This window comes from Lutra lutra, chromosome 4, assembly GCF_902655055.1.
Source record: "Lutra lutra chromosome 4, mLutLut1.2, whole genome shotgun sequence".
In the NCBI taxonomy this organism is placed as follows: Eukaryota; Metazoa; Chordata; class Mammalia; order Carnivora; family Mustelidae; genus Lutra; species Lutra lutra.
In genome coordinates, this window is record NC_062281.1 from 117,523,909 (window position 1) to 117,545,132 (window position 21,224).

General features: G+C 47.6%; 1 protein-coding gene across 1 annotated transcript in view; it reads left to right on the forward strand.

The window, feature by feature from the left end:
- The window catches only part of BCAR3 (BCAR3 adaptor protein, NSP family member), a 110,554-nt gene that overhangs the window by 36,402 nt on the left and 52,928 nt on the right, over positions 1–21,224 (forward strand). Inside the window, 1 exon segment of the mRNA XM_047725493.1 lies at positions 28–67. Coding sequence (XP_047581449.1) covers positions 28–67 — 40 coding nt within the window.

Genomic DNA, 21,224 nt, shown 5'->3' on the forward strand with positions numbered 1-21,224 from the left:
TTCTCATACTGTGTTTTCTCTTTCCAGGGATCAGCATCTTCTGGACCCAGCTCTGGAATATGTGAAGGTAGGAAACCAGGATTTAATGTGGAACTAGGAGCCTGTGTAATAGATTTCCCATTTTTACCACAGTGTTGCCAAATAATGCTGCATTCTGGCCTGTGAAGGAAACTGCTCAGATTGGAACAACCAGGGGGTAATTTGACTCTTGGGCCTTCAGTAACTTTTCTAAGGGTTTTACATCATCCTATCATAGATCTATGTTCTTTTTCCTCTTATCTGAAACCCTCGGGGCTAGATGGGTTTTAGAATTCAGAATTTTTGGAAAGGTAATATGGTACACATCCATAAGACCCTCAGAGGGGTCTAGCTAGGGTCAGCATTCCAGACTCAAAGTCATTATTTCAGCAGTGAGATGTGAGAACATTCACACAAAGTGGGATAAATAGACTACAAATGATTTTATGTAGCTCAGCTCACGCTTTGCCACCAAATGACATCAGGTTTGCTTTGCTGCCAAATGACTTAAAATCTTTCAGTTTTCAGAGTGTTTTGACTTTGGGGAGTTAGTAGATAATGAATTGTGAGCCTGCGTTTATCCTCAGTGGAGGACTGCAGGCTCCCTGAGGTTTTCTGAGTCAGCCTTCCTTTCTGACAGCCACCGTCCTAAGTAGTAGTAGCTCATCTAGGACCAGGAACTGTGGTCATGTGCTGCTTTCCAGTGGGGCTGACATTCATTGCTTCTAAACCGTCAATACTCTGAATCAATGATTTCCTTCTGAGCAGAAAGAAAAGATGCCTTTTACCAGCCCCTCCAGCCCCCCATATTTTGGTGTGTGTATGTTTGCTTTCTTTTATTTTTGAGAACTGAAATCTGGTACTTACTACAGAAAAGAGAACTCTGATTTGTCACACTTAGCTTCTTGCATTATGACAACATACATCCTTAATTTTTAGGTGAAATCATGGCATGTGCTAAGTTCGAAGGGGCTTGTGTCCTAGGAGCCATATTCCATCCTCTTTATTTCAAGGGCAGTGTCACAGTTTGGGAGTATTTAGGCCTGTTACTTTTTTGTGTACCTCTTGGCATGTCTTCTCTCTTTAGACCAGAGGATGGATGATAAAGGAGAAAGCTATAGTATAATCACTTAGTCACTTGAAGTAGTCATAATAAAGCTCGTTGGAATGGACGTGGGTATTCCTTTCTCCTCTCTCATACCAAGTCTGTCTGAACTGTAGTATCACCGCAGCAAATGTAAAATCCTAAGCCTGCATGGCTGTCGTGTCAGAATCACAAGAGAACTTTATAAAGGATGTCTGTGTGCCTCCTGCATGCAACAACCTGTGTTTTTCTGCAGGTTGTACGCTGCAAACAAAGGATCAGTTGGGGGGGGGGGGGGTGGCTGCTATTCACAGAGACTATGATTTGACTGGAGCATGACATAAGAACTGTGCCCTAGTATTAGGCGGTGTGTACATCACAGCAGCCCGTTAAAGCACCCGTGCCATCTTTCTGAAAGTGGCTGTCTCCCGCTGCAGGCTCCGGTACTCCAGGAACCTGGTTTTTCTTTCACAGTATCCAAGCCTTTAAGATAATCCCATGATGAATTCTAAAGCTAAACGTAGATTCTGGAATTATCTGTTTTAGTATTCTTTAAGCTGTTCTGTCTCATTCATGAATGTTGTTCATATTAAGTTGAGTTGCGTTGAGGGGGAAAAGATACTGGGGTTCTCGGTGGCATCTGTCTTGCTAGGCAGTCCTTGTCTTCCCCCGCAGTGAGATATGATGGGACCGCCCTCGGTGGCTTGAAGGCACTTCTTTCCATGGATCTGCTGAGGTGTTCTGAAGGTCACTCTTTGCTCCCAGCCTTGTCTGAATCTAGTCAGGGCTTTATAAAGGAAGTCTCTGTTCTCCTCCTGGATGCACCACATATATACCTATTTTATTTTATTTTATTCTCCCTTTGCCCCTGGTTTGGAGGGATGGTTTGGGGATTTGTTGGGCGGATGTGGGGTATTTTCATTTGCTTCCATGGGCGCTGAAGTTCGGAAAGCACATTCATGGAGGCCTTTGACCTCAAGGTCTAAATGGACCCATGTGTCCTGCTTCTTGGGCCAGTGCAGACTCCTCCTAGCATTCCTCAGACTTGGCTGCCTTCTGGAGACAGGTCCATGTCTCGAAGGCCTTGTAAATCAGTGCCAGGTGGTGCCTCGTGATTTGGAGAGTGACTGCAAATAATCAAGGGACGTGAGACAGTTGTAGGTAAACTGGGATGCAGTTTGGTGCCCCCTGACTTTGAGCTGTTACTTCCGTACGAGCTTCTGGTGCACTTAACACCTCTGGGATGTGTAGAAAAGTAAAGATTCTTTGTAAAATCCATTACATTGGGTTGGGTCCCCTTCTGGTAGAGTTGGATTTATCAACCTAAAAAAAAAACGAAAATCAAAGGAGCACATTTTTAGGGACCTCTTAATGGGGGTGGTCTGATCTCTGATGGAGAGTCTTCGAAGCGGTGGAAGCAGCCAGATGTGGCCCGACAGACAGCAGCTGTCATCCTGTGGAGACACCCCATCCCAGGTCTTTGTCTTCAGATGCCTTCTCCTTCCCATGGGAGACTTTCTAACCATCCTCACCTGGTTTTCCCAGTGCCCTGGAGGTGGGGGGAGAGAGAGAGAGAGAGAGGATGGATCAGTGGATCCATCTATTTATCTGTCTATCTGGGAATGGCTCTGCTTCCGTGTGCCTGGGGGAGCTGAGGCACTGGGGGCGGGGTGGGGGGTGAGGGCTGGGGCTGCAATATTGGGACCGAGAGAGCTAGGTAGAGAATGAATCCAAAATTCACTTCCGTCCAGTTTGTACTCTGTGTTCTCCTAACACTCTATGCAGTGTGTATCGCGGCACATTAATCCGGAGTGAAAGGGGACCGGTCTGTGGTTGCTAGGCTACCAGCAGCTCCTCTGTGCCAGGGATGGAGGGAAATGTGTACGGGCAAGCAGAGAAGCCCCAGGCTGATGGAGGTTCTTTTTCTTCCTGCTGCCTCCCAACAGCACCTAGACCCTACCCGCTGAATTCCATGTTTGGATGTGATCAGAAAGTTAGAGCAGCTCCAAACCAGCCAGAGGATTTTGGAAGCTCATTCACTGCTATGTCTGTCTCTGTAATTCTGTTAAAGAGAGGAGGTTTTTTTTTTTTTTTTCTAGTTTTGCCTTATTTTTTGAGCCCTTGCTTCTCCCTACATTTTTTTTTAAGATTTTATTTATTTGACAGAGACAGAGAGCCAGAGAGGGAACACAAGCAGGGGGAAAGGAAGAGGGAGAAGCAGGCTTTGCACCAAGCATGGAGCCTGGATGCGGATGCTGGGCTCTTCCCAGAACCCTGGGATTATGACCTGAGCCATTGAAGCACCCCCTCCCTACTTTTTTAATTCCCCCACAGTAGTTCAAAACATGATCATCTTGAAAGTCTGATTTTAACTGGTTTGTGTAATCATGAGGTCCTTTGCTGTAATGAAATACAATCCACTCTCTTTTTCACTGCAAAAGGAACCACTTCTTCCAGGTTGGAAAGCAGAAACATTTACCGCACCTCCGCCTTCCTCCTGCTCTTTAGTCATTTGTGACTTTGCTTAGTGGTGTACAGCTCTGGAATTTTCCTCTGCGTACCTAGCATACCTTACCGGGGATAAAAACTTTTTTTTTTTTAACAGAGGAAATAGCTTTTGGAGGAAATAGCTGTAGGCGAAATTGTGAGGAAGGCTTTATCTTCTGGGCTGTTTGACTTGTTCAGTGCCCTATTCCGTTTTTGCCATATTTTTACCCCCATTGCAATATATTTATCCAGTGTCGTTTCTTAGACCTGTGTCAGGTAACTGCTTGGAACATTTGATAAAATAATTGTACTAAAATGTGAATAAATGATAATAGCTCAGGGTGTTAACCTTCCCAGATCAGACTCCCAAGTTATACAACCCCGAAGAACCCTCAGGGAGAGGATCCCAGTCCACCCTCTGTGCCTGTGGACTCACTACCTTCTTTCTGTAGGCTCCATCTTGTCACAACTAGAATATCAGGGGATGGATTAATGTCCTTTGAACATTTTTAGGGTCCTCTAGACCTGTGATAGGCTAAAGGGGAAAGTTTTTTTTATCAAGTGGGAAGGGGTTCTTAATCTATCCATTCTCGATCATCAGTCAGTATGAGTGGAAGGGGCATGTTGATTGGAACATGTGTCTCAGACATTAAGACCAAGCATGTGAGTGCTGATAAGTGCTGGTCCATCATAGTACCTCACAGAATTGGGGATGCACCTCAACACTCCTCCATCTTCTCTTAGATCCATTATGCTTTCACTTTTGTAACCCCTTCTTGAACCTACAAAACCTACTTTCGTTTTCACTCTTTTATCATTCTTTTCACTCTTTTCCTGGGGCTACTTTTTTAATCTTCAAGAACTGTCTCCACATACACTAAATTCTATAAATTCATATTATTTCTTGTCCTCCCCCCCCCCTTTGTACCTGTCTTCCTTAAAGACTGAAGATTCTTTCTAGCTTCTTCACATACAAGCCTTACAGTCATTTTAATAAAGCATCTCTTTTCTGGGAATGGTTTAAAAATGTATTTTTTTAGGGAGGTGGTGATTGGGGCAGAGCTGGGTGATTTTTCCTTTAAAAGAAATGTTTATTATAGATTTTTCATTTTTAAAGGCCCTTCAGAAGATAAATTAGAAAATAAACCCAAGTAGAAAAGAAAATCCGGATGACTTGTTTTTCAAATTAGCCAAGATGTAGGCAAGCCCATTTACGTGGCCAGGCTGTAAACAGCGCCCTGCCTGTGGACAAAGGCCTGCTCTCCAGGCGACGGCAGTTAGCAAGTGTCAAGACGGAATGCAGCCTTTTGTCCCTGGTTAGCCTCCTAGTGAACAAATATCCTTTCTTTTATAGGCAGCCTGGGTGGATTCTTGCTAGAACCACTTGTGAGCTTTTATGAAACGATTTGCAATTTCTGAGACTCGCAGGCTGGGAGAAGGGACAGGAATGGAGCCATTATCCTGAGTGGGGACCTGCACCTCTGACGGCTTTTTCCCCTCCCTCCCCGTGCCTCAGCCCCCCACCTCCCCCACTCAGTGCGCAGGAGCAGCTTCCGAGCCTGAGTGCTTTGGCAATCAGTCCTTTAGGGGTTTAATGCACTGAAATACTCTTTCGGAGAGGGCCTTAGAGATAGGACAGGCTGCCCAAGGCTCAGATCTCCTCAAGGCCTCTTCCTGCAGCCCAGCCGCAGGGCTACATTAGGTCACCCAGCAGATTAAAAGAGGAGTAATTATGCGAATTCCAGAGCCAAGAATAAGTGCGCGCCTGCAGGCGTTGGGGAGCTCCTGGGAGAGAGGCCGGGGAGGCTGCGGCTCCGGCTTTGTGCTCAAGATGGCCGCAGCCATGGTCACGGTTAAATAGCTGCTTTGGACGAGCGCCTTTTCTTCCAGCAGAGAAAACAGGCCAGTCTGCTCTGAATTAGCCCGCTGACAAAGCCATGAAAGGGACTTACAAAAACAATGGCACGCTGTACATTCCGTGAGATTTTAGCAAGTTATAGGAACCAAATAACGGCGCGATTGGCTGGCTTTGCAGGTTTTTGCCTGAGTGTGCACATCCGCAGGGCCAGTGCCGTCCTGGGGGAGCCGGAGATCAAACGCCGCCCGCGGTGAATGTGAAGCAGCCCGGAGGCTCCCATCCAAACTTCTCCCACTCCACCCCAAAAGCATTCTCTCTGGATCTTCTTGGGAGGTTTAATGTCACTGCGATTTAAAAACAAATTGCTGAGGCAGGGTGGGAAAACAGAAGAACAGGGACGGAGGACAGCCCTTCATTCAGTGGAATCCTTTGCTGCAGGGTCTTTCAAAATGCGGTCATTTACACAAAGTGAAATCTCATCATGAAAATGAAAAACGTTCATTTAAAAGTCTGTATGTGAATGTTGACGGTGACATTATTTATAATTGATAAAAACTGGTTGCAGTTCAAATGCCCTTCAGCTGGTGAATGGAGAAACCATAGTACACCTTAGGATGGCATGATGATCAGCCTAAAAGATGGACTGTGGGATGCCTATAAAAACTTACTAGTGACAGAAAAGAGATGAGTTGTTGAAAAGCGGTAGGGGAGAGGTCGACTGCAAATGGGAACAAAGGAACTTTTAGGATGATAGAAATACCTTGATCGTGGTTGTTTCCAAGCTCACCTGATGGTACCCCAAAGGGTGACTCTTACTGTATGTAAATTACACTTCAGTGAGCCTGATGTTAAAAAAGCAATCTAAAACCTCATCATATTTTAGCCCTTAGGTGATGCCACCCCCCGTAGGAGAAATGTTTGGTTTTGAGATGGGCCACCTCAGACTGCTGATCTCATGGAGAAGTGCTGAGCTGTGGGTTATTCTGCGGCCTCCGGCTCATTCAGCAGATAGTTTGAAGCCCATACCAAGTGTTAGTAATTGCTCGGGGGAGCGAGCTGTAGGAGCCAAGTGTTCCTGAGAGCCTAACCTTAGATAGTGGCAGTGGGCATGGAAAGTCAGGGCAAGGGCTTGAGGCCTTTCAGAGAATTAAGAGCCATTTTATTTGATGAGCTGACAGCTACATGTGGACTTCACTGGAGGTGGTGAGGGAGAGGAAGCCAGGGAAGATTCCAGAGTTCACAGAGTGCCTGGCATCTTGCCAGAAGCCAGTGAATATTTTAAGGAAGGACAGGAAACTTCCAGTTGGAGACCTTGTTACCGCAGTGACATTACGTTAGTTGATGAGCATTTGGGGATATCATTAAATTGGGAGGATCAGCAAACTACAGCCGGAGGAGACCAAATCTGGCCGACCGCCTGTTGTTGTACAGCACAAGCTAAAAATGGATTTTACAATTCAATTTTTTTTATATTTTATTTTTTAATTAACATATAGTGTATTATTAGCCCCAGGGACACAGGTCTGTGAATCACCAGGTGTACACACTTCACAGCACTCACCATAGCACGTACCTTCCCCAGTGTCCATAACCCAGCCACCCTCTCCACACACCCTACCCCCCCCCCAACCCTCAGTTTGTTTTGTGAGATTGCCTCTTATGGTTTGTCTCCCTCCGGATCGCATCTCGTTTCATCAGATTTTTTTTTAATCAAAAGAAGAATGAGACAATTTTAAAATTCAGATTCCAACATGCATAAAGCTTTATTGAAACACAGCCACACCCATTCATTTACATATTGCTGCTTTCCATTATGGTGGAGTTGAGTAGATGTGACAGTATGGGCAGCAAAGCCTGACATATTTACTGTCTAGCCCTCTACAGAAAAGATTTGCAGACTCCTGCTGTAGGCCCTATGCATATACACCGTCCCTGTTTAGCCTCTGAAGGACGCACAGTAGGCTTTCAGCAAAAACTTTCACGGCGACACTTCCATGATACTACTTGCGTCATTGACAGGACTTTACCCTTGCCTGACAACAAAGCAGCGAGTCCTCGTGCAGGTTGTGAGCCCTTGCACAATCGTAGAGATGATGCTGTGGCAGCCCACTGCATGATTTGGATGCATCTCAGCACCTCGTGGGGTGGACCTGTCTGCTGTGAGCAGCGTCTCCCCACTGGGCCTGTCACATCTGACGCCTTCAGTTCTGCGGGCTGAAAGGGAGGTGGGGACAGCACAGGTGCTTGAATCCTGACTGTTCTTGCCTGGGGCTTGTCTAGATAATTTCCTCAGGCCAGATTGCTCTGCCAGTGTAATCCTGTCCCAATGCCTGACCCAATTCAGAAGTTAGTTCTCCCTGGGCCTCCTGAACTTGATGGTTTGACTCCAGGTCAGACCGTGAAACTGCCCTCTAGAAGTGCTCACAGGAGCCTTGTCTGGCCCATGAGTGGAGAAAGGCTAGATTCCTGCTTGTGTTCTATGCTGCAGCCTTCATCCTTGACTGGAAGGAGAAAGACTCCTCTGAGATCCCAAGCAGTGGCTGGTGGAGAGGTGGCAAAGAGACTGGGAAACTAACACACAAGCAAGAATTGAAGCTATGGCGTCAGGCTAGATTCCCATTTTATATAACTGGACCCTAGAACCCTTTGCATGTGGCCTGTCGACCCCTAACCTCATCTGCTGCCATCGGCCTTTCCTCTACTCCTCCCTGCTGGCTTTTCCCACTGCCCTTGATCTTTGCCTTGGCATAAAAGTTTCTCTTGAAGTCAGATGGTTTAAAGTGGGTGGAATTGTGTTCCCCCAAAAGCTATAGCAAAGTATTAACCCCCCTAGTACCTAAATGTGGCCTTATTTGGAAATAAGGTCTTTGCAGATACATCACACTAGGATGAGATCACACTGGATTAGGGTGAGCCCTAAGCCAATGCCTGGTGTTCTTAGAAGAAAAGAGAAATTTGTGCAGAGACGCTGACACATAGGGAGAATGCCATGTGGCCACAGAGGCAGAGACTGGGTTGATGCCTGCACAAGCCGACAACATCAAGGGTTCTGGCCGTCATGAGCTACAAGAGGCAAGAAAGGGTGGCCCCCAAAGCCTTCAGAGACAATGTAGCCCTTGCCGACACCTTGATTTTTAGACGCCTAGCCTCCAGAACCCAGAGAATACATTTCTGTTTTCAAGCCACCCAATCCGTGGTGCTTTGTAAGAGCCACCCCAGGAAACTAACGCAGACACAGAGCTCTAACGTAGCCATTTCTTGGTTGGGTGACTTTGGGCAAGTTTCCAAAGTTTTCTGGCACTCCATTTCTTTAACACTAGATGGGAGAGTGCAGGAGTTGAATTAGTTGACACATGTGAAGTTGTTAGCACCATGCCTGACACGTAGATAGCACTCAGTAAATACTAGTGTAGTAACTGTCACCCCGGTGCTCGGTGTGGCTGGTCCCTCTTGACTCAGATGTCATTGCTTCAGAGGGACCTTCACTCAGATGTCATTGCTTCAGAGGGACCTTCCCTGACGCCCCTGCTAAGAGCTGCCTTGCCAAGTCCCGCCATCTCCTTACTCTGTATATCATGCTTACAGCTCTTGTTGGGAATTCTATGTGTTTGTTTGTTTTTTTAAATAAAAAACAAACAACCAAAAAACCCTAAATGTCTTCTCATTAGAATGTGAGTTCTGAGGGCAAGGACCTTTTCTTGTCTTAATATTTCGTGACTGGCTGGCTGACTGATGACCACATAAAACCAGATGCAAAGGGCATTTAAATTGAAGAAGGAATGAGATTTTTCTAAAGATCTCGAAGTTTCCCAAAGCAAGTAACACTCCCATCTCTAAAAATTTTCCAGAAATTCTTCAGTGATTTTATTTAAAGAAAGCAAGAAAGTTCTTATAACTAACCTCAGCCTACCTTCTCTTGCCAACCTGGTGTAGGATAAAAATTGTGGGATCACTGTTATCATCTTAAATACTCACACATTTAGGCAGAAGTAGATATACTCTTTAAGGTGACTTTGGGCAAGTTTCTGAGCCTCTGGCTCAGACCTATCAGTTCCTCAGGAGATCTTGTCATCAGCTATAGATAGGGTCCTAGTCAGTAGTAACTCTTCAGCTCCCAAACGGGAAGCCAGGCTTGTTAGCGTTGGACTCGTTTGCTGTTTAATTCCGCCCTCTAGTGGTAATAAAATGTCACATTAGTGCAGCGTTTGGCTGCAATTCAGTCTAATTATTCTGGGCGCTTTCGATATTAAACTATTAACATTATATTCACAACCTCAGAACCAAGGGCTGTGTTTAAAGTATATAAAAAGACAAGTGGTTTTTGTTGGCTTTAAAGAAGACAGATTAAAATTGTTAAGGCATTTTATTAACAGAGTGAATTGTGTTACATTCTTGGAAAAAAAGCTCTAAGATGCTGTGACATTGTATGTAGATTTTGTGTGAGGGGTTGGCATGGATCTGACATTTAACCTGTGGTAACCAAGAAGTCTCCTTGGGAAAAGTTATATTTGAATTGTGATTTGACAGCTGGAAAAAAAAATGGCCAGAAGGAAGCTGGTATTAGGTGAAGCAGAAAACAGATTATCAGTGTGTTAGAGACTGAGGGGGAAGACCCTGTGCCTATGGGGCCGTGTATGCCCAGGGAGCGCTGAGTGAGAGTTCATTTCTTCCACCAACGAACAGCCATGAGGCCAGCGGGGCTGGAAGGACAGGGGTGAATTTGAGCAAGAGAGTGTGATCGAAGCTGATGTGAGAGAGTGATAAGGAGGACAGGGCAGATTGCATGGGTCCCATATGTAACTTCTGTGGAGTCATGTAGGGATGACATTGGCTTCTATGTTGCTGGCAGACTGTGGGGGACAAGGGTAAGAACAGGGAGAGGAGTTGGGAATGCCAGGTGGAGACAGGGTAGTTTGGACCTGTGACAGCAGAAGAGGTGGTAAAGAAGGGACATTCTGGTCTCATATGAGAACAGAGTCTTCAGGATTTCCTGCCATATTGGGTGCACATGGGAGCACAGAGGAGTGAAGCATAATACTGGAGAAGGATGCCTGGGGGGCCCAGCTGGCTAAGCAGCCCACTCTTGATTTTGGCTCAGGTCATGATCTCCTGTCCTGGGATGGAGTCTGGCCTCGGGCTAGTTAGTGTCAGGTTAGTGTTTTTCTGGTAAAGTTATTTACTAAAATAAAAAGAGCCCTCTGTTAGCCTACTTCATAAATATGATGAAAACTTAGGGTTTAATCAAAATTACATAGAACGGTAGCTTAGGTATATTAGAGCAGAAGTTCTTAAACTGAGCTCAAGACCCCTTTTCACTCTTAAAAATTATTGAGACCCCCAAAGAGCTTTTCTTATGTGTTTTAACTATTGGCTTATTGTATTAGAAATTAAAATACAGGAATTTTTAAGTATTTAGTTAACTCATTTAAAAATAACAGTAATTATTTTTGTGAAAATAATCATTTTCACAAAATCATTAAAACAAAATTTAATGAGAAAAATGGCATTGTTTTATATTTTTGCAAATTTCTTGAGTGTCTGGTCTCCTAGAACATACCTGTGTACGACTTTATACCACCATGCATTGGGCATTTGAGACACACTGGTTTCTGAGTTAGGTGGATATTCAAAATGTTAATGTATTTCATTATACAATATTAAAAAGTCGCTTTCATTTATATCACCAGTTATCAGAAAAACCACTAAAGTATCAGAAAGCTGTCAAGTTCATGGTCATGAATACAAGTTTCCCCAAATTCTGATTTTTCAGTTGAAAGCTCAGGTTTCATCACTGGCAACAAATACTGTCCATTGTTCTTCTGGAAGTGACAGGCTTACTTTGTTCCTTTTTTAGAAAATGCCTGCCAGATAAATACCACGTCCGAATAACCAGTTTGTCAGACATCCTTTGAAGTAAAAATGGCGTTCCATGCAAAAGCAGCTAGTTGAGCACACAGTTGCTTTCCCTCAAGACACCCATTGTACTTGGGTCTGCCGGAGAAAGGCCACATGTGTGCTCCTGTGTCATCCCACAGAATATTAAAGAGAGATGTGGATGCAAAGGTCCCTCTGTGATTTAAAGCGAGTAATTCTTATGGCTTCATCGAGGATTTCTTTAGCAAAACTGGCGATTTTTTTTAGAGAAATACTTAAAAATTGTTTTTTCAATATCTAAAATAAATTTTTTTTTTTAATGTGGTGACTCTCCCTTGCTTTGTGCTAAGGTCCTAGCAGCGTGCCCCATCATTGCTTTCACCTTATTGGTGGAAGTGTCAACCCAGTGAGAATGGCAAAAAATGTCTCAGTATTTTTTTTTAAGATTTTATTTATTGATTTATTTGTCAGAGAGCAAGAGAACCCAAGCAGGGGGAGCTGCAGGCAGGGAGAGAAGCTGAGATCAAGACCTGAGCTGAAGGCAGATGCTTAACTCACTGAGCCACCCAGGTGCCCCAAAACATCTCAGTATTGTCAAGAAAATAGTTTTAGCCTCATGGACTCCCTGAAAGGCCCCAAGGGCGCATAGGCTGTACTTTGAACATCGATATACTAGGGGGGCTCCAGCTACTTAAGAGCTGTTATAAAGCCTATATATAGGATCGATCTATATATATATATATATATATATATATATAAAACTCTATAAAGAGAACAGTGATCATCAGCTCCTGCTGATCTAAATCCATATTTTTTTCTCTGGCTAAGTGGGTATTTTTTAAAACAGTAACATTTATATTTAAAAAATACTGATTATTAAGACAGAAGAGACATTAAATTTTCATTTAAAAATGAGAAAAGAGGGGCACCTGGGTGACTCAGTGGGTTAAGCTCTGCCTTTGGCTCAGGTCATGATTTTAGGTCCTGGGATCAAGCCCCACATAGGGCTCTCTGCTCAGGGAGCCTGAATCCTCCCCGCCCCCCCACCCTGCCCTGCCTGCCTCTCTGCCTACTTATGATCTCTGTCTGTCAAATAAATAAATAAAATCTTTTTTTTTTTTTTTTTTTTTTAAATGAGAAAAGAGGGGCGCCTGGGTGGCTCAGTTGTAAAGCATCTGCCTTCGGCTCAGGTCATAATCCCAGGTTCCTGGGATCCAGCATCGGGCTCCCTGCTCAGTGGGAAGCCTGCTTCTCCCTTTCCCACTCCCCCTGCTTGTGTTCCCTCTCTCGCTGTCTCTCTCTGTCGAATAAAAAAAATCCTTTTTTAAAAATGAGGGAAGATTGAGAATCTATCCTAGAACTAAGGGCGTGTTGTTTACCACTGAGCAGATTGTGAGGCCTCTGTAAATACTACCTGTTTCCGATGATGGAGCTACTTGTTATATACCGTGAGGAGCTGGTCCAGAGGCAGTTGTTGTTCTGCTCTGATTGTTTTATATTAAAACAGTGAAAACCCCAAGCTCAGTGAAGCCAAGGTCTGGCGTGTGGCGGAGACGCTCAGCTTGGATGCGAAAAGTGCAGTCAAGGTATAAATTTACTTGAGGCAGGCTGAAAATGAACATTCTCCTGGTCCTTAAGCTTTTATTAATTGCCGCCACATTGGCCCATTCTGTGCTCCCAGTGTGGGTTAGCTGGCTGAGCTCCATCCATCCTTTATGTTGGTGAAGATAAGGACGTGTCAGACCCCGGGAACAAGAACATGCTGTTTGGCCCTGTGAGACCATTTCCTTTGAGTCCCAGCTCTCTCCAGATGGCATCTAATTGTTTCTTGAATGACCTCAGTGTCCAGGCCGCAGGAACCTGGCCTGAGAGGGCATTTCACATATTTATTAGCCCGTGGATGAGAACTTAACTACATAAAACCCCCATTCATGCTCTCAAAAGAGCATTTTGTTCAGAAGTGATGATGAAGCTGATGGACTGTTTCCTGTGACCACCAGGCTCCAGTTGGAGTCTCATTTTTCCCAGGCCCAGGTGCGTGTTTTTTGGAAACATCTGAGTCCATCGTGGCCCACCGAGTCCATTGTGGCCCGGTCTCCCCAACTTTGTCTTTCCCGGGTCTTTGCTGGAACCAGCTCGGGAAGGACAGCGCTGCATCCTCTTCTCTCCTGGTTTGCAGAGCATTCAGGGATTGCTCGTAGAGGTGGTAGGAGCTGGAAGTCACCTGTTCTGGAAGCCTCTCTCCATTTGGGAACCCAGGTAGCTCACAGTGGAGAGCGGGGTGCTTCTGAGGGGCCAAAGAAGGGACCAGTCCTCATCTAGCTGCAGGGAAGGGCAAGCCTGCTTTACCAGTGAGAATGATGACGCTTGTGTGGCAAGTCACGTCTAAGGCTCCTGTGGGTCTGAACTGTTTCGGGGGCAGCGGTTCCTATCTCTTTGCAATGGGGATGAAAAAGAACTAGAAGTATGCATGTGTGCCTCTTGTGCATCTTATTTCCAAGGTATTTCTGGACCCAGATGGACAATCCTTGTGCTTTCTCCAAACCTTCTCTGGCCCCTCTCCTGTTCAGGCATTGGCTCCAACACTTCCAGGTATTGGAGTGTTGATGATGAGAAGTCCTGAAGCAAATAGACAAGGACACAGGTCACTTTAATGAGTGCTTCAGACTTGGAGCTGAGGCCCTTCACTGGGGTAAATAAAGCAATAGCAGGAGGCAAAGGAAGCTCCGTAGGGCCACACAGACCGAGAATTGGGGCTCCGAGGCTCTTTCTGGACCATGTTCACCTAAGGACTACAAAAGGAGTAAATCTGGGAAGATCTGAATATATTTGGGGGATGATGCAGATTGCCCTTTCTTTGACATACAAACAAGTCATGAGAATTGCCCTCCCAGGTAATCAGTTATCTCTGGTAAAGTCCACACGGCCTCAATAAGGGAGTGTCTCACTACCTCTGCATCAGGTCCTCTGTCTTCCCACAAAACACAATAGCCTTTGGAAATGTCCTCCAGGAACTTAAGAGGGTGCTGTTGCCTACATGAGTAGGGTTGAATGAGCCGTTTATGAGTGGTTCCCCCAGCCTGGGAGGGGTGCTGGGTGTGGGAGCAAAACTCACACCTACATTCAGCAGCACGGGACATTCCGACTCCATGAATCCCTCTCCCTTTTCCTGGAGGCAAATTCATGTCTGCTTCTTCCTTGAGAACTCAAGGCAACTCAGTAATGGAGCATCCTTGCAGTAGGCTGTGAACCACCATTCATTTCCACCCATCACTGAAACACGAGGGAACAACCCTGTTATTAATGGATGGACCTGAACATGTTTTCATGTAACATCGGCTCAGGTTGGCTCTTTCTGAGCATTTCTCAGGTAGGGAGATCATGTCGCATTCACGTGAACTCCAGCGGAGCCCAACACGGTGCGTTCTGTCTCGATCTCAGGTTTCATCTAGCCACCCATCAGTAAAGTGAACTCAAGTTGATGATGTAAGCTGGGAGGTTTACTGGGGCAGGACAGGGGTCCAGTAGACTGGCTTGATGACTGTTCTGGAGAAGGAAGGCCTGTCCACACTCTGCCTTGTACCTGCTTCTCAGCACACTGGCCGCATTCAGTCCGATCACTTTATATAGTGGGGGCACGTGGGCATAGGCTGTCCTGACTTCTCATCTCGGAGTTTATGGCCCAGGGGGAAAGGAGACCTTTTCTGCTCTGATTTGTGAAGCACTCCAATTGGTGTAACTTGGGTCCATTATGTCCATTCCAGAACCAGTGTTCAGAGTTCTGATTGGCTCACACATCCAAAACAAGTGTGAGGGTACGTGCCATGGGGGGAAGCTTTTAAACGCAGTAACCACTGACTGCTATTTCCATCATTTTTTTTTTTTGGCCTGAATTTTCAGTATAATGGGCTATATTTCTAGTTGTCTCTATGTGGGGTACATACGTGAAATGTTGACATATGAGTAGTAGGTTGTGCCGAGATATTTTCTTTTTGGCCTCTTCAAACCCTGTACTTCCCTTTCTCTAGTCTTCTCCTACGGACCCCCACTGTCCCCCAGTTTGTCAGATCCACGCTGTTGTAGAGAAACTGTGGGTAGCGGAGCAGAGGGGTCCTGGATTCCCCTTATAGTCTGGTCTTGGAGAAATTCTCTCATCAGCTATCACAGGTGCCCTGGTGCTGAGGCTGCTGTGATGTTCCCAGAGATCGGGACAGGGGGTTCCTGCTGCTCTCCCTGGCAGCTCTCCCTTCCTATAGCCTGCTCTCCCATGCCTCCCACGCCAGGGATTGTACTGTCCTTTTTTTTTTTTTAAAGTTTTTATTAATTTATTTGACACAGAGAGAGAGATCACAAGTAGGCAGAGAGGCACGCAGAGAGAGAGGGGGAAGTAGGCTCCCTGCTGAGCAGAGAGCCCAATTCAGGGCTCCATCCCAGGACCCTGAAATCATGACCTGAGCTGAAGGCAGAGGCTTAACCCACTGAGCCACCCAGGCGCCCCAGATTGTCCTTTGAATCACTGATAAAGGAACCCATTGTCCCACCTCGGGCAGGCGCCAGGAGTGTTCACTGTCTGGATGTCACTTCTGTAGGAGTAGGCAGCATTGTGTGCAGCACCTGAGTACTTCAGGAAGTGAAGAAACTGGCTGGTAACCAGTATAATCCTTCCCATGCAACACCCTGTGTTGAGTTGGCCTTTTCTTGGAGAGAAACACACCTAGATGGTGTTTCTCCTTACACTAAGGTGGTCCCCAAGCCCTGGGGCTGTCCCCTGTGCTCTAGGGCTATGTGTCCTCCTGGCTCTTTGCAGATTCTGCCTCAGCCTTGGTCTGTCCATGTCCTACCCTTTCCCATCAGGAGTGAATGAGGAGCTCTGATGGGATATTTTGGATGAGACCTGCTGCCACTGTTGCTAAGGGTTATCTGTCCCTGGGTAGGAGGGTGGGGCTGTTGTCGTGGCCACGGTTCTGCCTTTGGGATTTGCACAAGATAAGGTACTCCTAGTGACCAGGTGGTAGCCGGGTTTCCATTATCACCTCCCAGGGATCCAGACTCTGGTTTAATGATTAACTCTGAGTCCTGTTTGCTCTCACCTATGACATGGTGATAATGATACATGTGTCCTGGTGTATTAAATAAGACAGTAGGGAGAACGCTGCCTGGATAAGTGGTGGCTCTCGGGGGCCTTGTCCAGGGTTGGGGAAGGGGTGAGGGCAGCTCCTGCTGAGAGGCAGGGTGCCTCTGACAAAGTCAGCCCCCGGAGCATCTGAGGGGAGGAAGGGGGCTGAGAGTCCACCTTGCAGGGTGTGTGCATCCCGAGGTGATGCCTGACCTCTGCTGAGGTCATGTATCTAGGACCCTGCTGTCAAACTGTGCCTGCAGCTAATTTCCCTGAGAAAAGATAATGCTGAGTGTGGTGGGCAAGCAAGGCCCTTGCCCCAGCTGGGGAAGGGAAGGGGTCCCCTCCTGTCACAAGTGTCTCACACAGCTCCAGCGGCAGCCGGGAAGGTGGCATGGCAGGCCTCAAGGCTTTCTGTCTTCTCCTCTCCCATCCGCAGTCCTCCTGGGCTGACTGTGTCATGGTAGCTGCAGGCTCTCCCTATCGTTCCTCACGTCCATGGTGACCAAGGTTTCCCCCTCCCTCTTCTCTCCGCTAGAACAAAAGATCCAGTAGGACCCTTGGAAGCCCCCTCTTGAAGAACCACTGAAGGTCCTTCTGGATCAGTGGGGATTTTAGGTCACATTGCTCTTTAGGAAGTGGGTAAAAGCCGTGTCCTCCTCACCTTGAAGAATACATACTCACCCAACCATTTGTAGACAATTTCCAGGAGCACATGGGAGCCCCACTCTGCCCCCAGCTCAACAATGCCTGGCCTGGCCTGCTTCTCCTAGCTCTTTGGGCAGGAGGCCGAATTCACCAATATGTCACTGATGATAAGGCCCACAATCAGTTTATGACCATGACAACAAGGTATTTTCCCCACTGAAATAGTTCACTTAGGTGGCTGGAATTTGCTTGAAAACAGAAGGAGAGATTAATAAGATCATTTTCTGATGGATGTTGGCCGCCTTTCAAGGTTGGGATGAGTGCAGTCAGCTCTGACTCCACCTCCCCCCTGGTGCCGACCCCACCATGCACCCCAGTATTCCTGCCTTCTCGGCCATTCCTCAGTGCCTGTTCCATCCGCTCACACATCTGGTAGCCTCTCTGAGGTGGAAGAAGGGCATGGAGTGGCACTGGAAGAATGCATCGTAACTCTGGCAATTCCGGCTGCTAGGGCTGAAAGAGGGGAAGGGACATAGAGGTGGAAAGCAGACTCTGGGTGGACACTGAAAATCTGGAGAGGGTGGCTGGACAGAGCAGGCAAAGGACCCAAGTGTCTATACCAGACCCTGTTCTACTTCTAGAAACGGCTGTCATCAGAGGAACCAGTAATATGGGCCAATGAAGAATGAAGGTGTGGGGTCCATGGGAGGTGGTCCTCTGGGGCCTCTGGACTCCTGTGGAAGGTCTAGTCCTAGGGCAAGACCCTGGAGGGCTAGGCAAGGGGGTGAGGTTGGAGGAGCATCGGGCAGGACGAAGGCAGAAGCCCAACTCTGCAGCAGCCAGCTCAGTGTGGGGGCAAGGTGGAAGGAGGGGTGCAACCCAGATCCTGTTAGGGGACTACAGGTTCCCCGGTCAAACTGGCAGGGATGGGGTGTGATAGCGAGAGCTCAGTAGTTGTGGATGAGCCAGAAGTTCCCCTGGGTCAAGGCCAAGTAGGCAGATGCTGTGGACATACATGCCACCTGTTAAAACAAACAACTCTCCAAATGACAACAGCTCTGGAGTAGGAAATCATCTGAGACATCTGAGCAAGTGTGATTAAAACCATATGTGCAATTTTAATATGGGATCTTAAAATTTAAAGGCTAGAAATATTTTAAGATTGAGACAACTCTTAAACACCTCCTCATTGCTCCCTGGCTTTCAAGATCCAAGAGTCACTGCAGCCTGCCAGGTAGGTCAGCGGCTGGGGCTGCAGCTGTGGGGGCATGGCTCCCAGGCCCCACAGGTGGGTGAGGTGGGGCATCTGTCCCTCAGGAGGAGGGAATGGGGAGGGGAGGCTCACATTTGCTCAGTGCCTACTCTGTGTCGGATGCCCAGCTCTTTATGGGTTATCTCACCTGGTCCTCACAAAGACCTGGTCAGCTAGAGGAGGAAACTTAGGCTCAGAGAGGTTAAGAAATTTCCCAAGGTCACCCAGCTCACTAGCTGTTGTAGCAAAGACTTGAAACCACCCTGGCTACCTTCTAACCTGCTACCTCCCAGTGTCACTTCTGAGACATGCAAATCTGTGTCTCACAGCTCAGTTTCAGAAGATGTCATTTTGCAGACGTGCTCATGAAATGGGGGAGCTGGGGGCAGGGGAGATGGGAGACAGTGCAGCTGGTCCTGGCTGGGGAACCTTCCTGGTGTTCTGGCTTTGCCGACGCCCCTCGGCCCCTTTCTGCAGGTCTGCATGGGAGGAACGTCTGAGGGGGCATTTGTAGCCCCTCTTAGTTGCTTAGATAGCTCACACTTACCAAAGTGGAAGAAAGGGGAAAGAAGAGTGTGCAGCATGGAAAATGTAGGCATTACAATGACCAGAAAAGCAAACGCCTGCTCTGGGTGAGGAGCACACACCATGAGGGTAGAGTGGGAGAAGGCCGGGACAGGCTAGGTCATCTCAGATGAAATAAGACTCCCAGGGTTGTATGGCTGAGCTTCAGGGGACAAGGTGTTCCCTAAAATTACACATAAAACATTACAGTATGTGCTTTTTGCTAGGGGAGGAGGGTCGATGGTTTTCATGGATCTGAAGAAAGACAGAGACTGCCAGAGGCTGTCTGAGCCTGCTGGTGGAGAGGCTGGGGTTATGCCCCATGCTTGTTCTTTTCATTTTGCTTTGATGCTGAAAACAGAAAATGGGGCTTGTGTAACCTAGGATTTCTGGGGTGATACCAGGATGTAGGTGGTGGGGGGGGGGACTCATGGGATGGAATTGTATGTGATAAAGCAAGATGACGAGGTCTGGGCTGGGCCCTGACCTGATTTAGCTCCCCATGGTCAGTTCTACAATTTTAATAGCCAGTTAGAGAACAGGGAATTTACTGGGCGGGGCGGGGGGGTGGGGGTAAGACCCAGCAGAGAGAAGTGTGTTTGTTGAGTACTGCCCTTAGTTCCTTTGTTGATTTGCTAGGCAGATCAATACCGCTTCCCGGAAGGAGGCCACTTAACAGCCCCCTGAGGAATCTGGGGGGACTGTCAGACGGAGCCCTGCCCAGCAAGCGCACTTCAGTGCACCCTCTGTATTCCCTGGTGTAAGTGAACATCTTAAGAGTCCACAGCAATACACACAACGGCCCCGAGAGACAGGCCAGCGTTTCCCACCTTCCTCCTGCCGAGTCCAGGGTGCATTCCCGTCTAGAGCAAGGGATAAACTGCATATGAATACAGAAAAATGGGTCCAGCATTCTTCAGCGGCTCCTGTAGCTGCCGAGTCTGGCGTGAGGGGACCCCTGAGAGTTGCTCCTCATCCTCAGTGATCTCCCAGCAAATTCTCCTCAATCCCAGAGGTCCTGTGGCTTTTATGGGAGGGTGGGCACTCAGAGCCCCTCCTCCACCACCCTGCCTCCCTCCAGGTTTCCTGTGCTCAGAATCATGCAGACCTGCCGGACAGGGCCCGGCACCTGGGAAGTTTGGGGAGACAGGGTTGCAGAGAAACACACCTTTTCTGGCCCAGGGCTCCTCCCCAGGCATTTGCCTCCCTGCCTTTCAAAGGGCCGAACCTGTAGAGGGCAGTCTTGGATATTTAGGAGTGGGCCCATCCAGGTTAATCTTCCTGGTTTCCTAGGACGCCAGGGGAAATGGATGTGGTAGTAGCATCGGTTTTACCCCCTAGCTTAGTAAAGCTGTTTTTGTTCATGGGAGTCTGATCACCGGGGTTAGTGGAGCCAAAAAGCCAGGTGAGAGAGAGACCTTACTGAGAGGGTAGAGTCTCCTTGGTTGCTATGAGAGGTTAGCTGTTTTGACCTCACCGACTAGTGTTCATCCCTTGACTGATGCTCTGAGTGTATCCCTGTGGGCAGGGATGAGCCTGCCCTTGCAGTCTTGGACCGGTGCCCTCTGGTGGCAGTGTGCTGCCCGCTGTAGGCAGGATCAGTGTCCACAGGACTGGTAGACCATGACCAAGAGCACCTCAGTGCACGGCAGGCTTAATGCCTTGATTCTGGGCTGGCTGTGGGGAGGAGAATGGCAGAGTATTGGCATCTTTGTTTTCCCAGTTGCCCTGAAACAGGTAAAAGCAAATACCTGGTGGGCACATCTTCTCCCCAACAGACTTTTCCCCCAGTGCCGGGTTAGAGAGAGGGGCGACCTCACTGGGAGCCTGATGTTCTAGTGAGGACGGTGGTTCTCTGGGGAGGGACTCTTGCACGCTTTCAGCCTCTCTCAACCCAAGGGTTGCTGCTGACAGGAAGCAGGGATGTGTGGGATATGGCTGGCAGGCAGCTCCTGTTTCCATGGTTACTAAATAGGGCAGGTTAGTATTAGGGCTGCCCAAGGAAAAAACGGCACTGAGCAGGGGCCTTCCTCCGGCCTGCTTTAAACCTCTTCCCAGATGGGGTGGGCAGCATTTGACCTGAAGGCATGGTAATCTCCCTAAGGGGTCTACCTGGCTGCCCTGCTCTGGTTTTTCTCCACAGGTGTGTCCCTTGGTACCGAGGAATAAGTCTTCCAGGAGGCCAGAGCGAGGGCACTAAAGAGCACAGTTTCCCCAGAGTTGTGTGTGCTGCCAGCACCACTCCCTATCAGTCCCTGGGGCTGCACTAGAGATGCTGACCCCTGTCCGCGAAGGGCACGGTGTGTAGAAAATCCTGAATCCA